The 16711-nt window shown below is 36.5% G+C and overlaps 9 protein-coding genes across 9 annotated transcripts; 4 read left to right on the plus strand and 5 right to left on the minus strand.

Moving 5' to 3' along the window:
* Nucleotides 1-30: 30 nt before the first annotated feature.
* On the minus strand, nt 31-2340 carry VICG_00048 (uncharacterized protein; the record flags this gene model as incomplete). The annotated part of the gene is made up of 1 exon (XM_007603439.1): nt 31-2340. One exon carries the CDS (start codon nt 2338-2340, stop codon nt 31-33), a length of 2310 nt encoding a protein of 769 aa, XP_007603501.1.
* A 274-nt stretch (nt 2341-2614) lies between these two features.
* VICG_00049 (uncharacterized protein) lies at nt 2615-3145 on the minus strand (the record flags this gene model as incomplete). The annotated part of the gene is made up of 1 exon (XM_007603440.1): nt 2615-3145. The coding sequence occupies one exon, from the start codon at nt 3143-3145 to the stop codon at nt 2615-2617; it is 531 nt and encodes a 176-aa protein (XP_007603502.1).
* Nucleotides 3146-3207: 62 nt separating this feature from the next.
* Nucleotides 3208-3645, plus strand: VICG_00050 (uncharacterized protein; the record flags this gene model as incomplete). The annotated part of the gene is made up of 1 exon (XM_007603441.1): nt 3208-3645. The coding sequence occupies one exon, from the start codon at nt 3208-3210 to the stop codon at nt 3643-3645; it is 438 nt and encodes a 145-aa protein (XP_007603503.1).
* A 315-nt stretch (nt 3646-3960) lies between these two features.
* VICG_00051 (uncharacterized protein) lies at nt 3961-6321 on the plus strand (the record flags this gene model as incomplete). The annotated part of the gene is made up of 1 exon (XM_007603442.1): nt 3961-6321. The coding sequence occupies one exon, from the start codon at nt 3961-3963 to the stop codon at nt 6319-6321; it is 2361 nt and encodes a 786-aa protein (XP_007603504.1).
* Nucleotides 6322-6371: 50 nt separating this feature from the next.
* VICG_00052 (uncharacterized protein) lies at nt 6372-6926 on the plus strand (the record flags this gene model as incomplete). The annotated part of the gene is made up of 1 exon (XM_007603443.1): nt 6372-6926. The coding sequence occupies one exon, from the start codon at nt 6372-6374 to the stop codon at nt 6924-6926; it is 555 nt and encodes a 184-aa protein (XP_007603505.1).
* A 185-nt stretch (nt 6927-7111) lies between these two features.
* Nucleotides 7112-8740, minus strand: VICG_00053 (uncharacterized protein; the record flags this gene model as incomplete). The annotated part of the gene is made up of 1 exon (XM_007603444.1): nt 7112-8740. The coding sequence occupies one exon, from the start codon at nt 8738-8740 to the stop codon at nt 7112-7114; it is 1629 nt and encodes a 542-aa protein (XP_007603506.1).
* Nucleotides 8741-9275: 535 nt separating this feature from the next.
* VICG_00054 (uncharacterized protein) lies at nt 9276-12233 on the minus strand (the record flags this gene model as incomplete). Its single annotated transcript, XM_007603445.1, has 1 exon — nt 9276-12233. The coding sequence occupies one exon, from the start codon at nt 12231-12233 to the stop codon at nt 9276-9278; it is 2958 nt and encodes a 985-aa protein (XP_007603507.1).
* A 191-nt stretch (nt 12234-12424) lies between these two features.
* On the minus strand, nt 12425-14314 carry VICG_00055 (uncharacterized protein; the record flags this gene model as incomplete). The annotated part of the gene is made up of 1 exon (XM_007603446.1): nt 12425-14314. The coding sequence occupies one exon, from the start codon at nt 14312-14314 to the stop codon at nt 12425-12427; it is 1890 nt and encodes a 629-aa protein (XP_007603508.1).
* A 726-nt stretch (nt 14315-15040) lies between these two features.
* On the plus strand, nt 15041-16684 carry VICG_00056 (uncharacterized protein; the record flags this gene model as incomplete). The annotated part of the gene is made up of 1 exon (XM_007603447.1): nt 15041-16684. The coding sequence occupies one exon, from the start codon at nt 15041-15043 to the stop codon at nt 16682-16684; it is 1644 nt and encodes a 547-aa protein (XP_007603509.1).
* Nucleotides 16685-16711: the final 27 nt, after the last annotated feature.

Below are 16711 nucleotides of genomic sequence, written 5' to 3' on the forward strand. Positions count from 1 at the left end.
AAACACTTATTGAATTTGGAAAGTAACGTTCTACTTGAACAGTGAGGATGGCACAACTGTAATGTTCTTAACATATGACCTTCTAGATCCACAGACGATATAGTCAAAGACAATATTCTGTTGTTCCGTCTCAATGCTGTCATGAGAAATGTAGAATTCATCATCGTTAAAAATATATAAGCTGCCAGTGTTGATTGCAAGCTGGTCGGCAAATAGATAATAGAGACAGCAGCATATTTCTTTCTCATCTTCGCACGTTAGTTCAAAATCTGTGTCAAAATCTATATCTACTTTGGCAATCTGGAGTAAATAACTTGCCATTTTTCTGATCTCTTCAAACTTATCAGCTGAAATGCCAACTTTACTGATAAGCAGTTTTTTATTTTTTGTCTTCAGATATTCTATATATAATTTTAGAAATACAATTAAGTCGCTTTTTGCTCCTGTAAAATATCCTTTGGTACTTTCGTTTCTCTTCAGCTCAAACCCACAAGAAAGAATGCTGACTATTACAACAAGCTTTGAAAATAGCTTTGGCAAGACATTGAAGTTCACGACTAAAAATCTTGCATATCTTGGCTTTATGGGATAGCTGCACATTTTCCTCCCAAGTTTTGTGATATTTCCATTCTGGTCTAGTGCGCCAAGCGACTCTAAAAATCTGACAGAGTCTTCAATAGCAATTTCAGATGGCTGGTCAATAAATGGAAACCCAAATATATTTTTAATTCCCATGTTTTTCAGCTGAAGTAGGCTGGCATCAAAGGGTTCCATTAATATCTGTGGAAAGCTGTGATCAGAAAACATTTCAAAAGCATCCCCACTGTATAATCTATAACAGATGCCAGGACCCGTCCTTCCAGCTCTCCCCATTCTTTGTTTTGCACTGCTTTTGCAAATAAAACTGGTTCTGTACATAACAACATTTTCATCTGCTATTTTTCTCTTTTCTAACCCACAATCAATTACAAAGACAATATCATTGATTGTAACTGACGTTTCCGCAATATTAGTTGCCAGTACAATCTTTCTGACTGGAAACGTCTCATAGACCCTATCTTGATCAGATTTACTCAGTCCGGAATGAAGTGGCAGAACTATAATTTGTTCATTGAAGGCATCCAGACGCGATTTAAGAGTATAAATATCCTCTTTACTTGTCAGAAACACAAGAACGGAGGCTTTATAAGTATTTTCAATTTCGGCCGGCACATTAATTTCTCCACTCTTACTTTTCTTATTGCTTGAGTATTTTTGTTCTGCCTGAAGTATAGCAAGTATCTTCTTATATGCACAGTCAATATAATCCTCAGGAATTTTACTCTCAAAAAATACATTGACAGGAAATCTTTTGCCAGTGAGATTAATCAACTGAAAGTTTGTTAAAACAGGTCTAAAATGCTCGGGGTTTGTTGTAGCACTCATCAGTACCAGCCTCAATGGATTCTTTTGAGCGAATCTGATCTTGACAATCCTACTCAGTAAGCCTATCAGAATATCCATATTTGTACTTCTCTCGTGAACCTCATCTAAAATAACTACTGAATATTGTTTTAGTAGGAAGTCCAATTGGATTTCCCTGAACAATACACCCTCGGTAACAACTTTGATTTTAGTATGCGCTTTAATATTGTTCTCATATTTAATTTTATATCCGGAAATGTCTTCATTTGCCTCATAATTGATTCTATTGGAGATGGAAATAGCCGAAAATCTTCTGGGTTGTGTTAGCACAATCATCTTATCGGTTGCAAATCCATTTTCATACAAAAATTGAGACACCTGTGTGGTTTTTCCACAGCCTGTTTCTCCCTGAACAAACGTTATCAAGTTATATTTGATCTGCGATACAATTTCAGTTTCCTCATACATTATATCAAACTCTTTTCTTTGGTTTTGAATTTTTTCTAACCTGTTGGTTAGTCTTGAAAGTCTAAAAGATTCATTTAAGTTTAAAATGCTTTGCTTTTCGTTATAGCTTTTGCTTTCTTCCAACACTTCTGCGACAAACGGGCACGAGACATTTTCATCTGGAATTTCATTATGCTTAACGTCAGAAACCAAACCATTATAATCATAAAGCTCATAAATACCAGTTTTCTCATCCAAGAAGCTTGACTCTTCATTTGCATCTGAGCTTTCGTGCAAAAATAGCTTTTTTTCAAAACTCTCATCTTCCTTTACTCTCTTCATTTTAATTTTTTTCTTAATCAGTGAAATTCCATTGTTGGTTCTGTTCCGGGACAATTCTGCTATTTTGTTCATTATTTCATCCCTTGATTTCTGCCTTCTCTTTTTTTCTAAGTATTTCTGTAGTTCAACTTCTTTGTTCTTGGCCATTGGGCCGATAAAAAAGATTCAAGAATATACTCTATATGAAATTGGCAGACTATGCATTTTTGCACAAGAAAGTGGCGATAAAGTCACGATGGAAGTGCATGCAAGCAAACGGTTCATGTGATTTAAAAACATAGCATCTAAGTGGATGGGCAAATTATATCCACGTTAAACAGCTATCAAAACAAATATAGAGGAGATTGGTAAAAATCTACTTGAATGCTACTTGAATGCCTCTAAGACTAGTTTATTTGTGAAAACAGATAATATTGGTGTTTCAGACAATATTCTTTTCGTGTCTGATGTATTCTCCATTGTCAGCTTGTGTAAGCACGATAGGATCTCCACCATTGGCCCTAGAGTATGATGTTGGATTAACTGCCATTACCCCAAAACCAAGTGGAAGGTCACGTGAGTTATATACAAAGACACCAGCATTCAAGGGAATATTCTCCGAAACCTTATGCACATGGCTTTTCAAGGCATTGTTTCCATATAAAAAATTCATTTCAGCAGAGGACTTTATCCAGACCTTATGGTTGGCATATCTATGGAGAATATGAAGTGCAGTAATAGCAACTCTAAAATTTTCATTTTTAGTTATTTTTCCCAATATAACACCACAAGAAACGATCTGGTCACGCCCGAGCTGTGAACATGCTTTGAGAATTTCATCCGTTACTAAAAATATACGTTGGTTATTAAGTCTCAAATTATACTCAGAAAGTAGGTCTTTGACGTTATCTCCTACATAGTATTGAAGTTTGTCCATGACTTTTTTTTCTTCTTCTGGTTTTAGTATTCTCATTTGGGGAAGTTTTCTCCATTCTTCTAAAAATTTGTAAAAATTTTGCAAGTAAGAAGACCCCAATGTCGGGCATAAAGAAAAGTCGCCGTTTGAGAGGTAAAGTCTCCCATGGTTATGGTAGAACAAACAAGCACAGAAAACATTCTGGTGGGCGTGGTAATTGTGGTGGCTTGAAGTTTATGAAGACCTGGTTTCAGAGATATCATCCAGACTACTTCGGCAAGCGCGGTGAGAATATTTATCACATGAAGAAAAATGCAACATGGTCGCGATTTATCAGTGCAGCCAAGCTTTGGAATCTTATTCCTGAAGACCAGAGGACTGAAATTCTCAAGAGCGAACGAGTACCTGTCATTGATGCAAGAGAGTTTGGCTACCATGTTATTGTCGGTGGCGAGCTTCCCTTGAACAGGCCGGTCATTGTCAAGGCTAGATACTTTACACCAAATGCAGAAGAGGCTATTGTCAAAGTTGGGGGAAAAGCTATTATTTCTGATTAAAACAATTTAAATTTGAGAAGTCTATTGGCATTGTTTTACTGTATTTCCATATTGGTCGTCTTTAAATCAAAAAGATATGCCTTGGATATTAAAGTTTTAATTGATACATTGAGTTTTAAATGGTAATTATACTTTAATTGGCATAAGCATGTTTATATCCGGATAAGACCAACCGGAGCATGCTGTGGTTATGCTTTGCATCAGTTCAAATAGAGCAAGAATGTCTAATTAATGCTGCTTTTCGTTTTAAAATTCTTGTTTCCAATACTTCTTTGAACTTTTTCGCCTTTAAAATTTTTGGAAACAACACCCATAATGGAAAACGAATACATCGATATTTTGCATAGCGGAGCCCTAGAAGGGCTGGATAATTACAGAATATTCAGAAGAAGATATCCATCAAGAAGCAGTCTTCCCGTGAGACTTATCACTGATTGGTACATACAGGAGATCTCCATGCCTAGCAAGAAATTTTCAAAATGGATTTGTTTGGTTGGAGTATACAAAGACACATTGATAAGAACATCACCAATAACATCCATTATTGCACCAAGGCGGGTCTGTACTTGCAATTGCATTTATACACTTGCACCACCATCCAAAGTCCTACAAAACCCTTTTCTTGGCGTTGAAAAGTGTTTTGCTGAAGGTTTTCCTGACGACTGGGAAAATATTGTCGAGCAAGCACTTATCAAAACTTCAATAGTAGAAAGTAAAGAAAATATATTAGATAATGAGGCCAAGTATAGGATGCAGAATCAAGATGGTTTGGATGGAAATGATGATATCACAGCAAAGAAGGCCAATTTTGATAATAAAATGTCTAGAGTTGATACGAATGAGCAGCTGGAGCAGTCACATATTAATACTTCTGTCAAATTTGAAAATCCAATTGTGGAGAATCAAATATTAAACAATAATTTAGCAGCTAATTCATCCTACAAACATTTGTCTACGAGTGAGTCAGAAGATAGCGAACTATTTGTTGAACGACGTAGCTCAATATCAGTTGAATCAAATATTAAGGGCATTCCAGTTGATGAAAAGATTGATCCGCCTATGCCAGAAGAAGTGTTGCAACACGAAGTTTCACGTAAAAAGGAACTTGAGCTAGGAATTCCTTTTTTTCCAGACAATGTTAATGTTGAAAAGACCACAGACACGCCGAGCAAATCAGAAAATACTGTGTTAAATGCCGCAGAAGACTCAATTACAAAAGAACTAGCAAATAAAGCAAGCAATAAGTCACTTTGCGAAGGCAATACAGATGAGTATGCAAAGTTGAGTCATATTTTGAACTTAGATCTGAGTGTTCTTGAAGCATCTGAGTCTACTGCAAAGTTGAGTGGTTTAAAAGGAACAGAAGCTTCGTTGAATGATGATGAAGCCATTCAAGACATTAATAATATGTTAAATGAAGCAATTGGCAACACTAACTCATCTGCATCTAATGGGTTTAATAGCTATGATGAAACCTTGGTGGAAAAAAACATCAAAAAACAGTCAAGACGGCGAAAAAGTTTGGAAAAAGGAAGCAAATACTTTACAGTTGAAGAGTTCGTTCAAAACAACAGCCCATTCAAGTTGCCAAGAGCTAAATCTTCATCAAACAATTCGTTTGAGATGCTCAATCCATCAAATGTTATCCAAAAGTCACTTCAAAGATCTCATTCAATTTCTTCTAATGATTCAAGTTTTGAACAGTCGATTAGGAGTTATTTAAAAGAGTCATCTGGCAGCCTGAATACAATCAATAATAGCGTCGTTGACATATCTAATAGTCAGGCTGTAGGTCACGTAAATGCGTCTAATAGAAAGTTAGAATCCTTATCTCCTCGCAAATCTGTATCCGGTATGACAGATAATAGTCGACAAAATAATGAACAAAGAAATGCTTCTGGGGTAGACTCCATGGATACTATAGCCATGCCAAATTCTCCAGTGAAGATTATATGTATGAATCAGGCACCATCAGATTCATCCGAAGGATCAAAAATTCATATCACTTTAAAAGACACTTCATTTAATAAGGGCTCTGGTGTACGTTTGCATTCTGGCATGCAACTTGATATTGCTGAAGTTCCTAAGGAACATGTAAATTTGAATTTATCTAACGGCGCGCTTGGTGTTGAAGAAAAGACAATTTTGAAACATATTGGAGAGGAAACAAAAGAGAGTAAGGATAATGTGCAGAGCAAGAGATCTTTGGCTGGCAGGTTATCTACAAATGATGGATTAAACGAACAGCTTTATGATGAATATTTTAAAAAGATCAAATCAGAATTTGCGGAGCCACCACTTATGAAGAATGATTCCTCGCAAATAGCCATTGATATACCTAATATTGCCACGATGCATGAGTCTCAAACTGTGGATATAGTAGTTGATGATACGATTAAAGATCTGGATGGTGCAATCTCGCAGTCAGGCCAAGATGCCAAAGCCGAGATACCTATCAAGATGAGTAGAGAGTCTATTAGAAAGACAAAGTTGAAGAGCTTTAACACAGGATTGACACCTAAAAAGCCTAGTGGCACACCAAGTCCTAAAAAATCTAGCGTTGTATCAAGCACTAGCCATTCTGAGGTCGACCAGGTTAATGATAGTCATCCTGAAGCCAACTATTTTTGTAGTGCACCAATAATACTGCTAGCCATTCTGGTGTTCTTATTGTAGATTCTTCTGATTCTAATGGAGAGCCGGAGATTATTTATAAAGATATGAAAATGAAGGAGAAGCATACATCTTCCAAGAAACCGTCAATTCGCATACCCATAAAATCTTCAAGCCCAAAGTCATTTGAAAAATTAGAATATGCTAACTCTAAGAGTGAGATTGCTGACAACTCCAAAAATAGCTCTTTCTTAGATGCGTTTGATTCTGTCAACAACGATGTTGATGATGATTTAGAAACTGTCAATTTGGCAGGTGAGACCGAGCCAGACATTCCAATTGAAAGTTCAGTTAAAAAAGTTATAGAAAATGTAAGAATTAAAGACACTACTTTGGATAATGGACTGGATGATAATACTATGAACGATACCCGTGTTTCAGATCATAGTACTTTGATCAATGACAAGAGACAAGCAAATGTTTCGTTTGAGAAAAAAGTTGAGAACTTGCCTGTAAAAGTTGTTTCTTCTATTGAAAATGAAGTTACTCAGCTACAGACTGCCAACTCACCAGTAAATAAGTCATTCTCGAAGAATAAGAAAAGGAAACATTTTCTTGTAATGCCCAAAAAGTTAAAGAACCTATCAAAGAAGCCAAGTAAGAAATAAATCACCATTTTAAATTTGAACCTTCAACGCTTCTGCAGATATCGATTGCTCTAACTTAAAATAAACAAGCTGGTGTGAGTTTAAAATATGCGATACTTCTTGACACACGTTCGTTTTTATACTAAAATAGTTAAAATAAGCCTATAATCAAAAAATTGCAAAAAATTGGCCACATCGTTTTATTTTCAAAAGGTTCCACTTTTATGCATTTTGTTAAACTGCTTCACTACAGCCTTTTCTATTATTCCAGCTTCAACCAGCAAAAAAGCATAGTTAAAAAATATCTGTGTCTTAAGTCCAAACTCAACCTCATGAAGATTCCAATGTATGCATTCCATGAGCAATTCTTGATCATCCATTGTTTGCACAAACTCCGGAAGAATTCCAAAGAACCAGCTCGCTTTTGAAACCGAATTTTCAAGATCTTCAAAATCTATGCTCTCAATAAAGAAAAATGCAAAAGCTTCAATCACCTCCTGCCGAGATGCATTCCAAATAATTCTCAACAACGATATCTGTTTAAATACATCGTCAAACTTTAGCTCATCGAGATCAGAACTGTCGATCAATGAATTCAAATAATCGTTGAAATCGTCAAAGAAGGTCTCTTTCTTATGGAATTGTTCCTGAGAGTTTGTTTCTGGACTGTCTATGCGAGCTTCACATTCAAGATGAAACACATTAAACATCCTTCCGTTTGTAATTATGATAAAGTCGTCCAAATCATTCACAATATGGCAGTTTTCCCACACAATGCAGTTCCTAAGACTGCCCTCCACCGAGCTTTTCTCTCCTATCACAGAGTTCTCAATTCTATGAAGCTTTTTTACATGTCCTTTTACATAGTTTGGCGTCTGTGGTAAACGGAACACCGAAGAAGACATCTTCAAAACATCATCGTTAATCCTGAAATAATCAAAAAGAGTTATAATTTCTTTGCTATAGTAACATTCAGGATCCTCGTTTGAACCTTCCCCCCCTAAACACCCCTCCATACAAGAATTCTCTTTGTAATGCCGTCCAGACCCTACTGGCTCGTGATGATTGGCTGCATGTTGTTTCTTGAGATCATCTTGCGTGACCATTTGGAATTTGTAATTATAAATCCCAGAAGCAATCATCCCTACGATGAAATCACCGAGATTTGCATAGTCAAAATTATCGGTAAAAATTGAGAATATTGGATTTGAAATTATTGCTATTGTAGGACTACTGTAGCATGTGTGAATGTAGAGGGATTGATTTTCTTTTAATATCTTCAGCATATCCTCAGAATTGGCTTTGATTCCGGATACCTTCTGATAATAGCAAATCACACCATCTTTAGTAGCATATATGTGTGTGTAAATATCATTTGTGTCTATTTTGTGTGTAAATACAGTCATGATTGTATTTTTGGAATTTCGATGCCTGGCAATGAGCTTATCGAGCGGAACATTCGTGTAGTGATTGGCATACATTATCACCAAATCCAAAAACTCATACTCATAATTATGAATTTCTCTAAATATATCGCCAAGGCAGTTCCCATTAGACTTCAACGCTCTAATATTCATGTATTTAAAAAATTTTGTGGTCTTTATGTGATCAATTATCGATTCTATTCTGTTCCCTGCTACAACCACATTCTTCAATTGCTGGTCCATTAAATTAGTAAGAATGTACTCAATTAGTGGGATATTTGCTACTGGGAAGAGTGCTATATTATCCTTTATTTCCAGCATTGAAATGGGTATTTGAGAAGTCTCATAAAAATCGCAAATTAACAAAACAATTTTCTCTCTGTTGTATAAATAATCCTTTGATAAATCCATGAGGGTAAAGAAAAATTTTCAAAATGAAACTACTGATGGATGACTTTAGGAGGGAAACTAGAGAAAGTACATAGAGAGTAGATGTAGGTGTGTATTCTAAGTTCTTTAATGCTTGTTTTACAGTTAGAAGAACACATGTTCAAATAAAATCGCATCGAATGAAATATGTATTGGAATGTGAAATATAGTACGTTGAGAATGCAGCTTTGGATGACCTAATCACCTTTTAATATTCCTTGAACAAAATGTCAAGTTTACTTGACATCTATCAAGTTTGTGATCAAAAGCCTGTGGGCACAGGAAATTTTAAAGACCATTGGGCTATAGAAATAAAGTGCTTGGCCTATCTTCAAGCATTAAGCTGGAGAGTGTAGTAATTTACATGCCAGATTTTCGTCTGGCTTGATATGTGACAATCTAATCATTTAATAAACCTAAAGACAGAAAAAGAACTATCCAGAAGAATTTTGCAATATCAAATAAAAATGGTATGTAAAACGCTCATTAAGTATTATATTAAAGGGCAGCAGACCATTCATTTTTGATTACTGGAAAGTGCTTTTCTGATACCAAATGCCCTCTCAACAATTTCATCAGGTATGCCGGCCATCCTGGCAATATAAAGACCATGCGAATCTCCACAGACACCCTCCTGCATCTTATAAAGAAAAGTAATATCTCGCTGATCTAGTTTGCACCCCACATACGACTTGTCCACATCTTCATAGTTTTCCACAAGTTTGTGGTAATGTGTGCTGAACAGGCACATGCAACCAACAGTCTTTAAATAATCTAGCACTGCACGTGCAATGGCTTCACCGTCTCGAGTTGATGTGCCTCTTCCCAGCTCATCCATAATCACAAAACTCTCTCTCGTGCTCTGATTTAAGATTTTAGATGCTTCATTCATTTCAACCATAAATGTTGATTCACCTCTGGCTAAAGAATCTGAAGCGCCTATTCTGGTAAATATTCGATCAAAAACGGGCAATTTCATAGACTTACATAGCACACCCATCCCCATCTGTGCCAGGATGATGTTCAAACAGATACTTCGCAAAAACGTAGATTTGCCTCCCATATTTGGGCCTGTAACGAGTGTTATGTTATGCTTGGGAGTGAAGGTATTTTTAATATAGTCAGCGAAAATAGGATTGGTAAAGTCAACCAGTTCTAACTTTGGGCCAAATTCTGGAACTGCTACGGCAACCTGATCGTTGAATGTTGAGAAAGATATAAGACAATCAATACAAGCAAGATAGTTCGTAGAATAATGAATATCAAACGAAAACGACTTCAAGAAATCAACTGCTCTTCTTAGAATGGATCCTTTAGATTGGAATATTTTCTCTTCGCATTCTTCAAATTCATTAGTGATGGCTTTAAGTTCATCGGAATAGTATCTTCTTTGTGTTTTAGTTGAGGAAACTAAATAGAAGCCACTAGGCATTTGATTATTATAGCCAGTCTCTATCTGAAATATTTCTTTGCCTATACTTTTGTAGCATAAGTCGTTAAAGCCTGTGGATTTTTTCAGACTTTTAAGAAACTTTTGAAGTTTATCTTGAATTTCAACTTGCTGACGGTTGAGGACAAAAAGTTCATCGTTATCATTTCCCGGTAAAATATCAGAATCAGAGAGAAGATAGACTTTCTCAAATTGATCAAGAACGTGTTGGACACATCCCAGATGTTTTGCATTAATGTTGGATTGTGATTCACATTGATCTGAAAATATGGCTTTCAAAATCTTCAGAGCAGAATTGGCCTTCTTTAAGCTCTCGACAAAAGACTTTAGATTCTTAAAAGTGGGACTGCATCCTCCTAATCTCCCATAATATCTTTCAATATCGCCTATCTCTTTCAAAGACTGCACTATTTCAGAACTGTTGATTTTTGAAAAAATTTGAGCTATCCTTCGACGTTCATTAATCATCTCGAGGTTTTTCAGAGGAGTGACAATCCACTTTCTCAAAAGCCTCTGCCCAAAGGGTGTTGAGCAGTAGTTAATTGACTTAAATAGCGAATGATCCTCGGTAGAGTCAAAGTTATTGGTAAGAATGTCTAAATTAACCAATGTTGACCCGTCTAAAGTCATAAAATCGGAGCCTTCTTTAATATTTGAAACAACGGCTGATTCAAGTGCTTGTTCACGACATAGCGATTTCATATAGTTATACAGATACGAGAAGCATTGGTATTCTTCTTCAATTGAAAAATCATATTTTCTATCTGAAACAACAGGTGTCTTATCAGGAATGCACATTCTCATATCTTTTCCTAATTGAACTTTCTCATTAGTTATTAACTCTCTAACATCATTCTGAACAAATACGGTTCTAAGCTGAGAACAGTCATAGGAATCACAGAATGTGCCTATAGATATCTTATTTGCACCTGCATCATACAGCAGTATTGAGAAATGTATTTGACCTGCGCATTGTGTTGAATTGCATCGATTGTGTTGGATTAGCACTCCCAGAAAGAACGGAAAGCACCCGTCTATGCATTCGGGGCTATATGCAGTTCCAGTAGTTATTATCTCTTTGAGTTCTCTGGCAATGATTTTATCCTTTTTGCCATTCTGTTCTCTGATTTTTTTGCCTATTGAGTTTTCGACCTGATCCACTCTGCCTATTTTATATCCATGAGCAACAAACTTTGCGGCCCAACCCTCATAACTGCTTTCAGGAACACCGGCCATTTTCATGTTTACGCGCTCAACGATCTTCAGATCAAATAATTTAGATGCAACTATTGCATCATCCTCATATAGCTCATAGAACTTACCCTTTTTGAAAAATATAACGGTATCAAAATACTTGCTTTTAATATCCCAAAATTGTTTCTCAAAGGGGGTAAATTTATCATAGTATTTTTTAGGAATATGCAATGTGGTTGGATCGTACCCATCTTCGCCCTTTCTGATCTTGTTTTTATCCCTGACATCAACCAAAAATTCATACCTTTCCTCCTGCTGAGGCATTTCTGAAGACAGCTCAGTTGTATCGATAATTGTAAGCTCGGAAGGATTCGTGTCAAGATAGTCAGCAACAATCTTACTTATTACTGGACTATATTGTTGTCTGTGTTTGCAAGTGTTTAACAAAGCTGAGCCAGTATTGGGATTGCTAGAGCTACAAACTATTGCACTATTCTTATTCATGACATTTGAAGCTTCACTCATAACAGTAATATTTTTCTTCACCATGTCTATATCTTCATCCGGCATGTTTTCATTTTCTGTATCTGGATGCTCCTTTGTGAAACCGCTACCAAAGCTATCCATATCAGTTCCAAAAACAAGGGATGATGTGCTATTTTCAAGGTCCAACTCGCTTGATACAGCAGGTTTTATGTGATTTTTTTGTCTTTTTGTCTTTTCATTTTGGATATTCTCGTCAGCTGTGTTGTTGGCACTACTCTGAGAGAAATAGTCAAGAATACTTCTCTTTTGCTCAGGAATGCTATTCTTTTTGCCTTGAGTCGGCATGGGTAAAAAAATTCTACAAAATTTTTTGAACTAAGCTTGAAACAGTCTATGGAGATAAGATCCACTATCGAATATCAACTTCAGAGGTGAATGCGAAAACACATTCTTCCTAAACATAATGCAATTAACAGCACTCGTTATGTATGTCCGTTAAAAATATAAGTATTAAAACGAAGCATAATTAATAAAATTTAATATTTTTTCCGGTATGCCTCATCAATTTCGTGAGAAAAGTGCCTATCAATCAACACTCGTCTTTTTTTCATAGAGGCAGTGACCAGCCCACTCTCAGATTTAACTTCACTGAAATCCTGATCAATAAGTACAAAGTGATGGATAGATACAAACTTGCCAATCTTTCCTTCATTTTTGAGATGGTCAAGAGCACTCTGAATCCAGCATGCAACAGTTTCCTCATTGTTTTTGGTCTCTTCAGTCTTAGTCATTTTACAAACAACTAACGCAATCAGATCAATCTGTCCTGGCTTAATTGTAATGTAGATATTGTCAATATCTTTGACCTCTTCTAGCAGATAATTCTCAAGAGTCTCAGGATCAATATATTCTCCATTGCCAATCTTAATCTGGTCTTTATAACGACCGAGAATATAAAACCGATTATTTTCAAACTTTACAACATCTCCAGTATCAAGCCACTCATTATCTCCTCTCTTCTTTTGATTAAAATACCCTCTCGATATTGCTGGTCCGTTCATCAGAAGCTTCTTGTAGCTCCTTGGATATTCTTCGGGCAGATCCTCAAGTTTAATCATTGTAGAAATAAAGGGAATCCCGACAGAAGCAACATCGGTGGAGGAAAAAACACTCAACAGATTGGCCCCAAGTCCTTCTGTTTGTCCATATCCCTGGAAGATATTTGCAGAGAGTATAGCTTGCATGTATTTGATCAGGTCAGGATTAACTGCTGCACCACCGCACAAACAAGAACGAATCTGGCCACCAAAAAGGTTAGCAATTTTTCCAAACAGAACAGCATCCCAGATCCAGCTTTTATAGATACCAAATCGTTGCAGAAAAATCTTATATGCCATCCCAATCCTGAAGAACGCTCTCTGGTACCATCTTCTTTCCATAACTTTCTTTTCAATGGTGTCGCGAAAAAGCTTGAGAACTTTAGGCACAACAGCCACAAATGTGGGTTTAATAATCTTGTAATCCTCCGCTAATTTTTCACGGCTGCCACGGTAAAAGCCTATTCTACATCCCTCTAAAATACAAATACAGACACAGATCCTTTCAAAAACATGTGCTAGTGGTAAATACGAAATATAGGCATCGTTTTGAGTGATCTCCACAATATCGTAAAACCTAGATCCTATTTGAAAAGCCTCTAATTGTGCAATGAAGTTTGAATGGGTGAGCTCAACACCCTTGGGGTCTCCACTGGTTCCGCTAGTAAAACATATACTGGCGAGATCATTATATTTTGGAGATGGGCGCGTCGGCGTATCGTTAATTATTGGATTTTTGGCAAGTGAGGAATCAGAAATGTTATTATTTACAATATTTGACAGAACCGACACATTAATACCTTTCTTTTGACACATTTCAACTAACTCTTGCGAGTCATCCATCAGAATAATGTGCTTAAACTTATGTGTCTCACAAAGATCATAAACCTTTCCAACAAGCTCTCTGGCAGCCTCTAAAGATGCAACTATAATGTTCATCTTAGTCATATTGATGAGAGAAGCAAGAGTGGGCGGAGTAAAAGTGCTATACACGGGAGCATTTATGCAGTTGGCATAGTATGTGGCATATTCAGTAATAAGCCACTCCACTCTACTAACAGATGCGATACCAACTATTTCTCTTTCTTTTGTAATCGTTTCGAGAAATACTGCAAATCTTCTAGCCCTGCGGTCCATTGTTTGATAGTCTATATAATCGATCTGGCCTTCCTTGTTGATAGTTCCAAAAATTTTACTTGTTGGGCTATGCTCCACCTTTTTCTTAAGCATTTCCAGTAGAGTTTTTTCACCATTCTTTAGCGATCCTCTAAGTTTATTAAAACCCACGTGTGTAAAGATATTGTCCTTGATGCTGAGATAATCTGGCATGGGGGTAAGTTTTTTTATAAAATCAAAACAAAAAATATTTGAAAATTTTAGCAAAGAAAATCTGCGGCAAAATAACGTAAACTAAAATAGAGCTGTATAAAATGCCTGAATGGAGTCATTGCATTTAGTCTTAAACTTTGTCCAAGAGATACTTTAGAGCTCCGTGCATTATCAAGTTCGAATGTAACAGATGCGGAAGATTATTTAGTTAGGCAGTTTATTTACAAGCACACATGGAGTATTCTGTAGTGTTGTACAGGTGTAGAATCCTGGGCGATCTAGATCTAAGAGTTTCCAAAGATAACTATCTTTGATTTTTAAAAGACAGCATGGTACTATCTAAAGTAAATTGCCACCAATGGCTGAAACATCAAAAGATGTCGATATCTAGGTTCAGGTGGGATCAAACAATCCAAAGGAGAGCCTGGGCCCCACAAGCTGCTTTCCTAGTCGGCCACACTCTACTTTGTTTCCAAGGAAATGAACCAAATTATGAAGTAGCTAGCCTAGTTTTCTGTATCTAAAGAATATATGTGGATTGGCATATTCGTGGAGACAAATATGTCTAAACACAGCTAGCATAAAGTATTTAACTGCTTATGTATACAAGCTCAACTAAGTACTTTTAGCATATGAAAATGGCACTTGGGGTTATTACGATGCTGGAGTATACAGGCTAAGTAAATTTGTCTCAAAATAGCATTGGTTTTTTGTATTTTACTCTGAATGCCCATGCTGGAGAACAAAATTAGTATAAAACCATTGATAGACACCAAGACGGGAGTATTCTGCCATCTCCTACAAATAGACAACATTAAGCTCATAGTAGACTGTGGAATAGGCAAGGATTTTGATTATTCAATATACGACACTGTGAAAGAAACCATTCAAAATGCCGACTGTATCCTTCTAACATCGTTTGACCTGCAGCACATGGGTGCAATAGGCTTATTTGCAGATTCTCAGATATTCTGCACAATTCCAACAGCTGTTCTTGGAAAGATTGTGCTGGATGAACTTAACCACAACCTAGGAGACAGAATTCTTAGTTCATTTTTTCCAAAACAGATAAAGTATTCACAGCCATTCAAAATAAAAGATGTTGAAATCACCTCATTCAACGCTGGACACATCATAGGCAACTCTATCTACAGAATTGTCAAGGATCTTGAGTTGGTTGTAATTTGCTACAACTTCAATCACAGAAAAGAACACTTTTTGGACGGATTTTCGCACTCAAATATTGAAAATGCCAGTATTTTTATCACAAACACATCGTACCTTTCTATCACTCCATATACGCTTAGAACAAGAGATGATAAGATACATGAGGTACTGTCCAAAAGCCAAGGAAGTATACTATTTTCGGTGGCATATCAGAGGCTGTTGGAGCTACTTTGTATTCTACATAAGCACAAAGTAGCAATTGTTTCAAGAAATGGCAAGATGTTCCTTGACAGAATCAAGTCAATGGTTGAATGGGCAGGTTCAAAGGCTACTGATATAATCCCACTTTTAAATATATCCTTTCTTAAGGTCAATGAGCTTTCCGATCAAAAAATAATAATTTTAGTTAACGAGCTTTGCAGTGAAGGATATGCTGGTGCGGTTATTGAAAAGTTTAACCAAAAACAAAATACGCTGGTTTTCATCGACCAAGACTATAACAGCATTGACTTTTCTAATATCAAAGTCTTTAGTTATGCATACAAAGAGAAACAACTTGAGCCAGTGCCTGAAAAAATCGAAATAAGAAGTGATGAAGATGAGGAAAATGAGGATGAGCACTGGAGCAAAGAAAAATCAACGTTTTTTGTTCATGGAACATTGGAAAGAAAAAACTTCTTTCCGTATATTAAAAGAAGACGCCAGAATAATGAGTATGGCGAGCCTGTGTTGTTTAAATTTGAGAGTAAGATTGATGAGACGGAGCTTAGGATGCCTGTTGTGCGGGAAGTCGAGGAGATTGAGGAGAGAAGATTAGTCTACACAGGAATTATACCTGAAATATCGCTTATGAGCATAGACCTATATGGCACAAGCGATTATGTGTCGTATAAGACGATATGCGAAGGGTCAAACTGCAAAAGACTGGTGATTGCGGAAGATTTTCGAGATAATGCATTGTTTTTATACACGTATTTTAACACATGCCGGCTGGGAATCAATTCCTATATTGCCAGTGAGATGGTATCGTTCAGCTCGACTAGCCCTGCAGAGAAAATATCAATTACAGAAAATGTTATGAACCAGGAGTTTTACAAGCTATGTGATACTTCAGTTGCTCATTTCAAGGCGTTTCAGGGACCAGGACCAGCTGGAGTATGCAGGATGCTGTCAGCCAGTAATTCTAGGCAATTTGAATATTGATATTCTTAAAAACTCACTCATTGAAGG

Source organism: Vittaforma corneae (genome assembly GCF_000231115.1).
Source record: "Vittaforma corneae ATCC 50505 unplaced genomic scaffold supercont1.1, whole genome shotgun sequence".
Lineage (NCBI taxonomy): Eukaryota > Fungi > Microsporidia > Nosematidae > Vittaforma > Vittaforma corneae.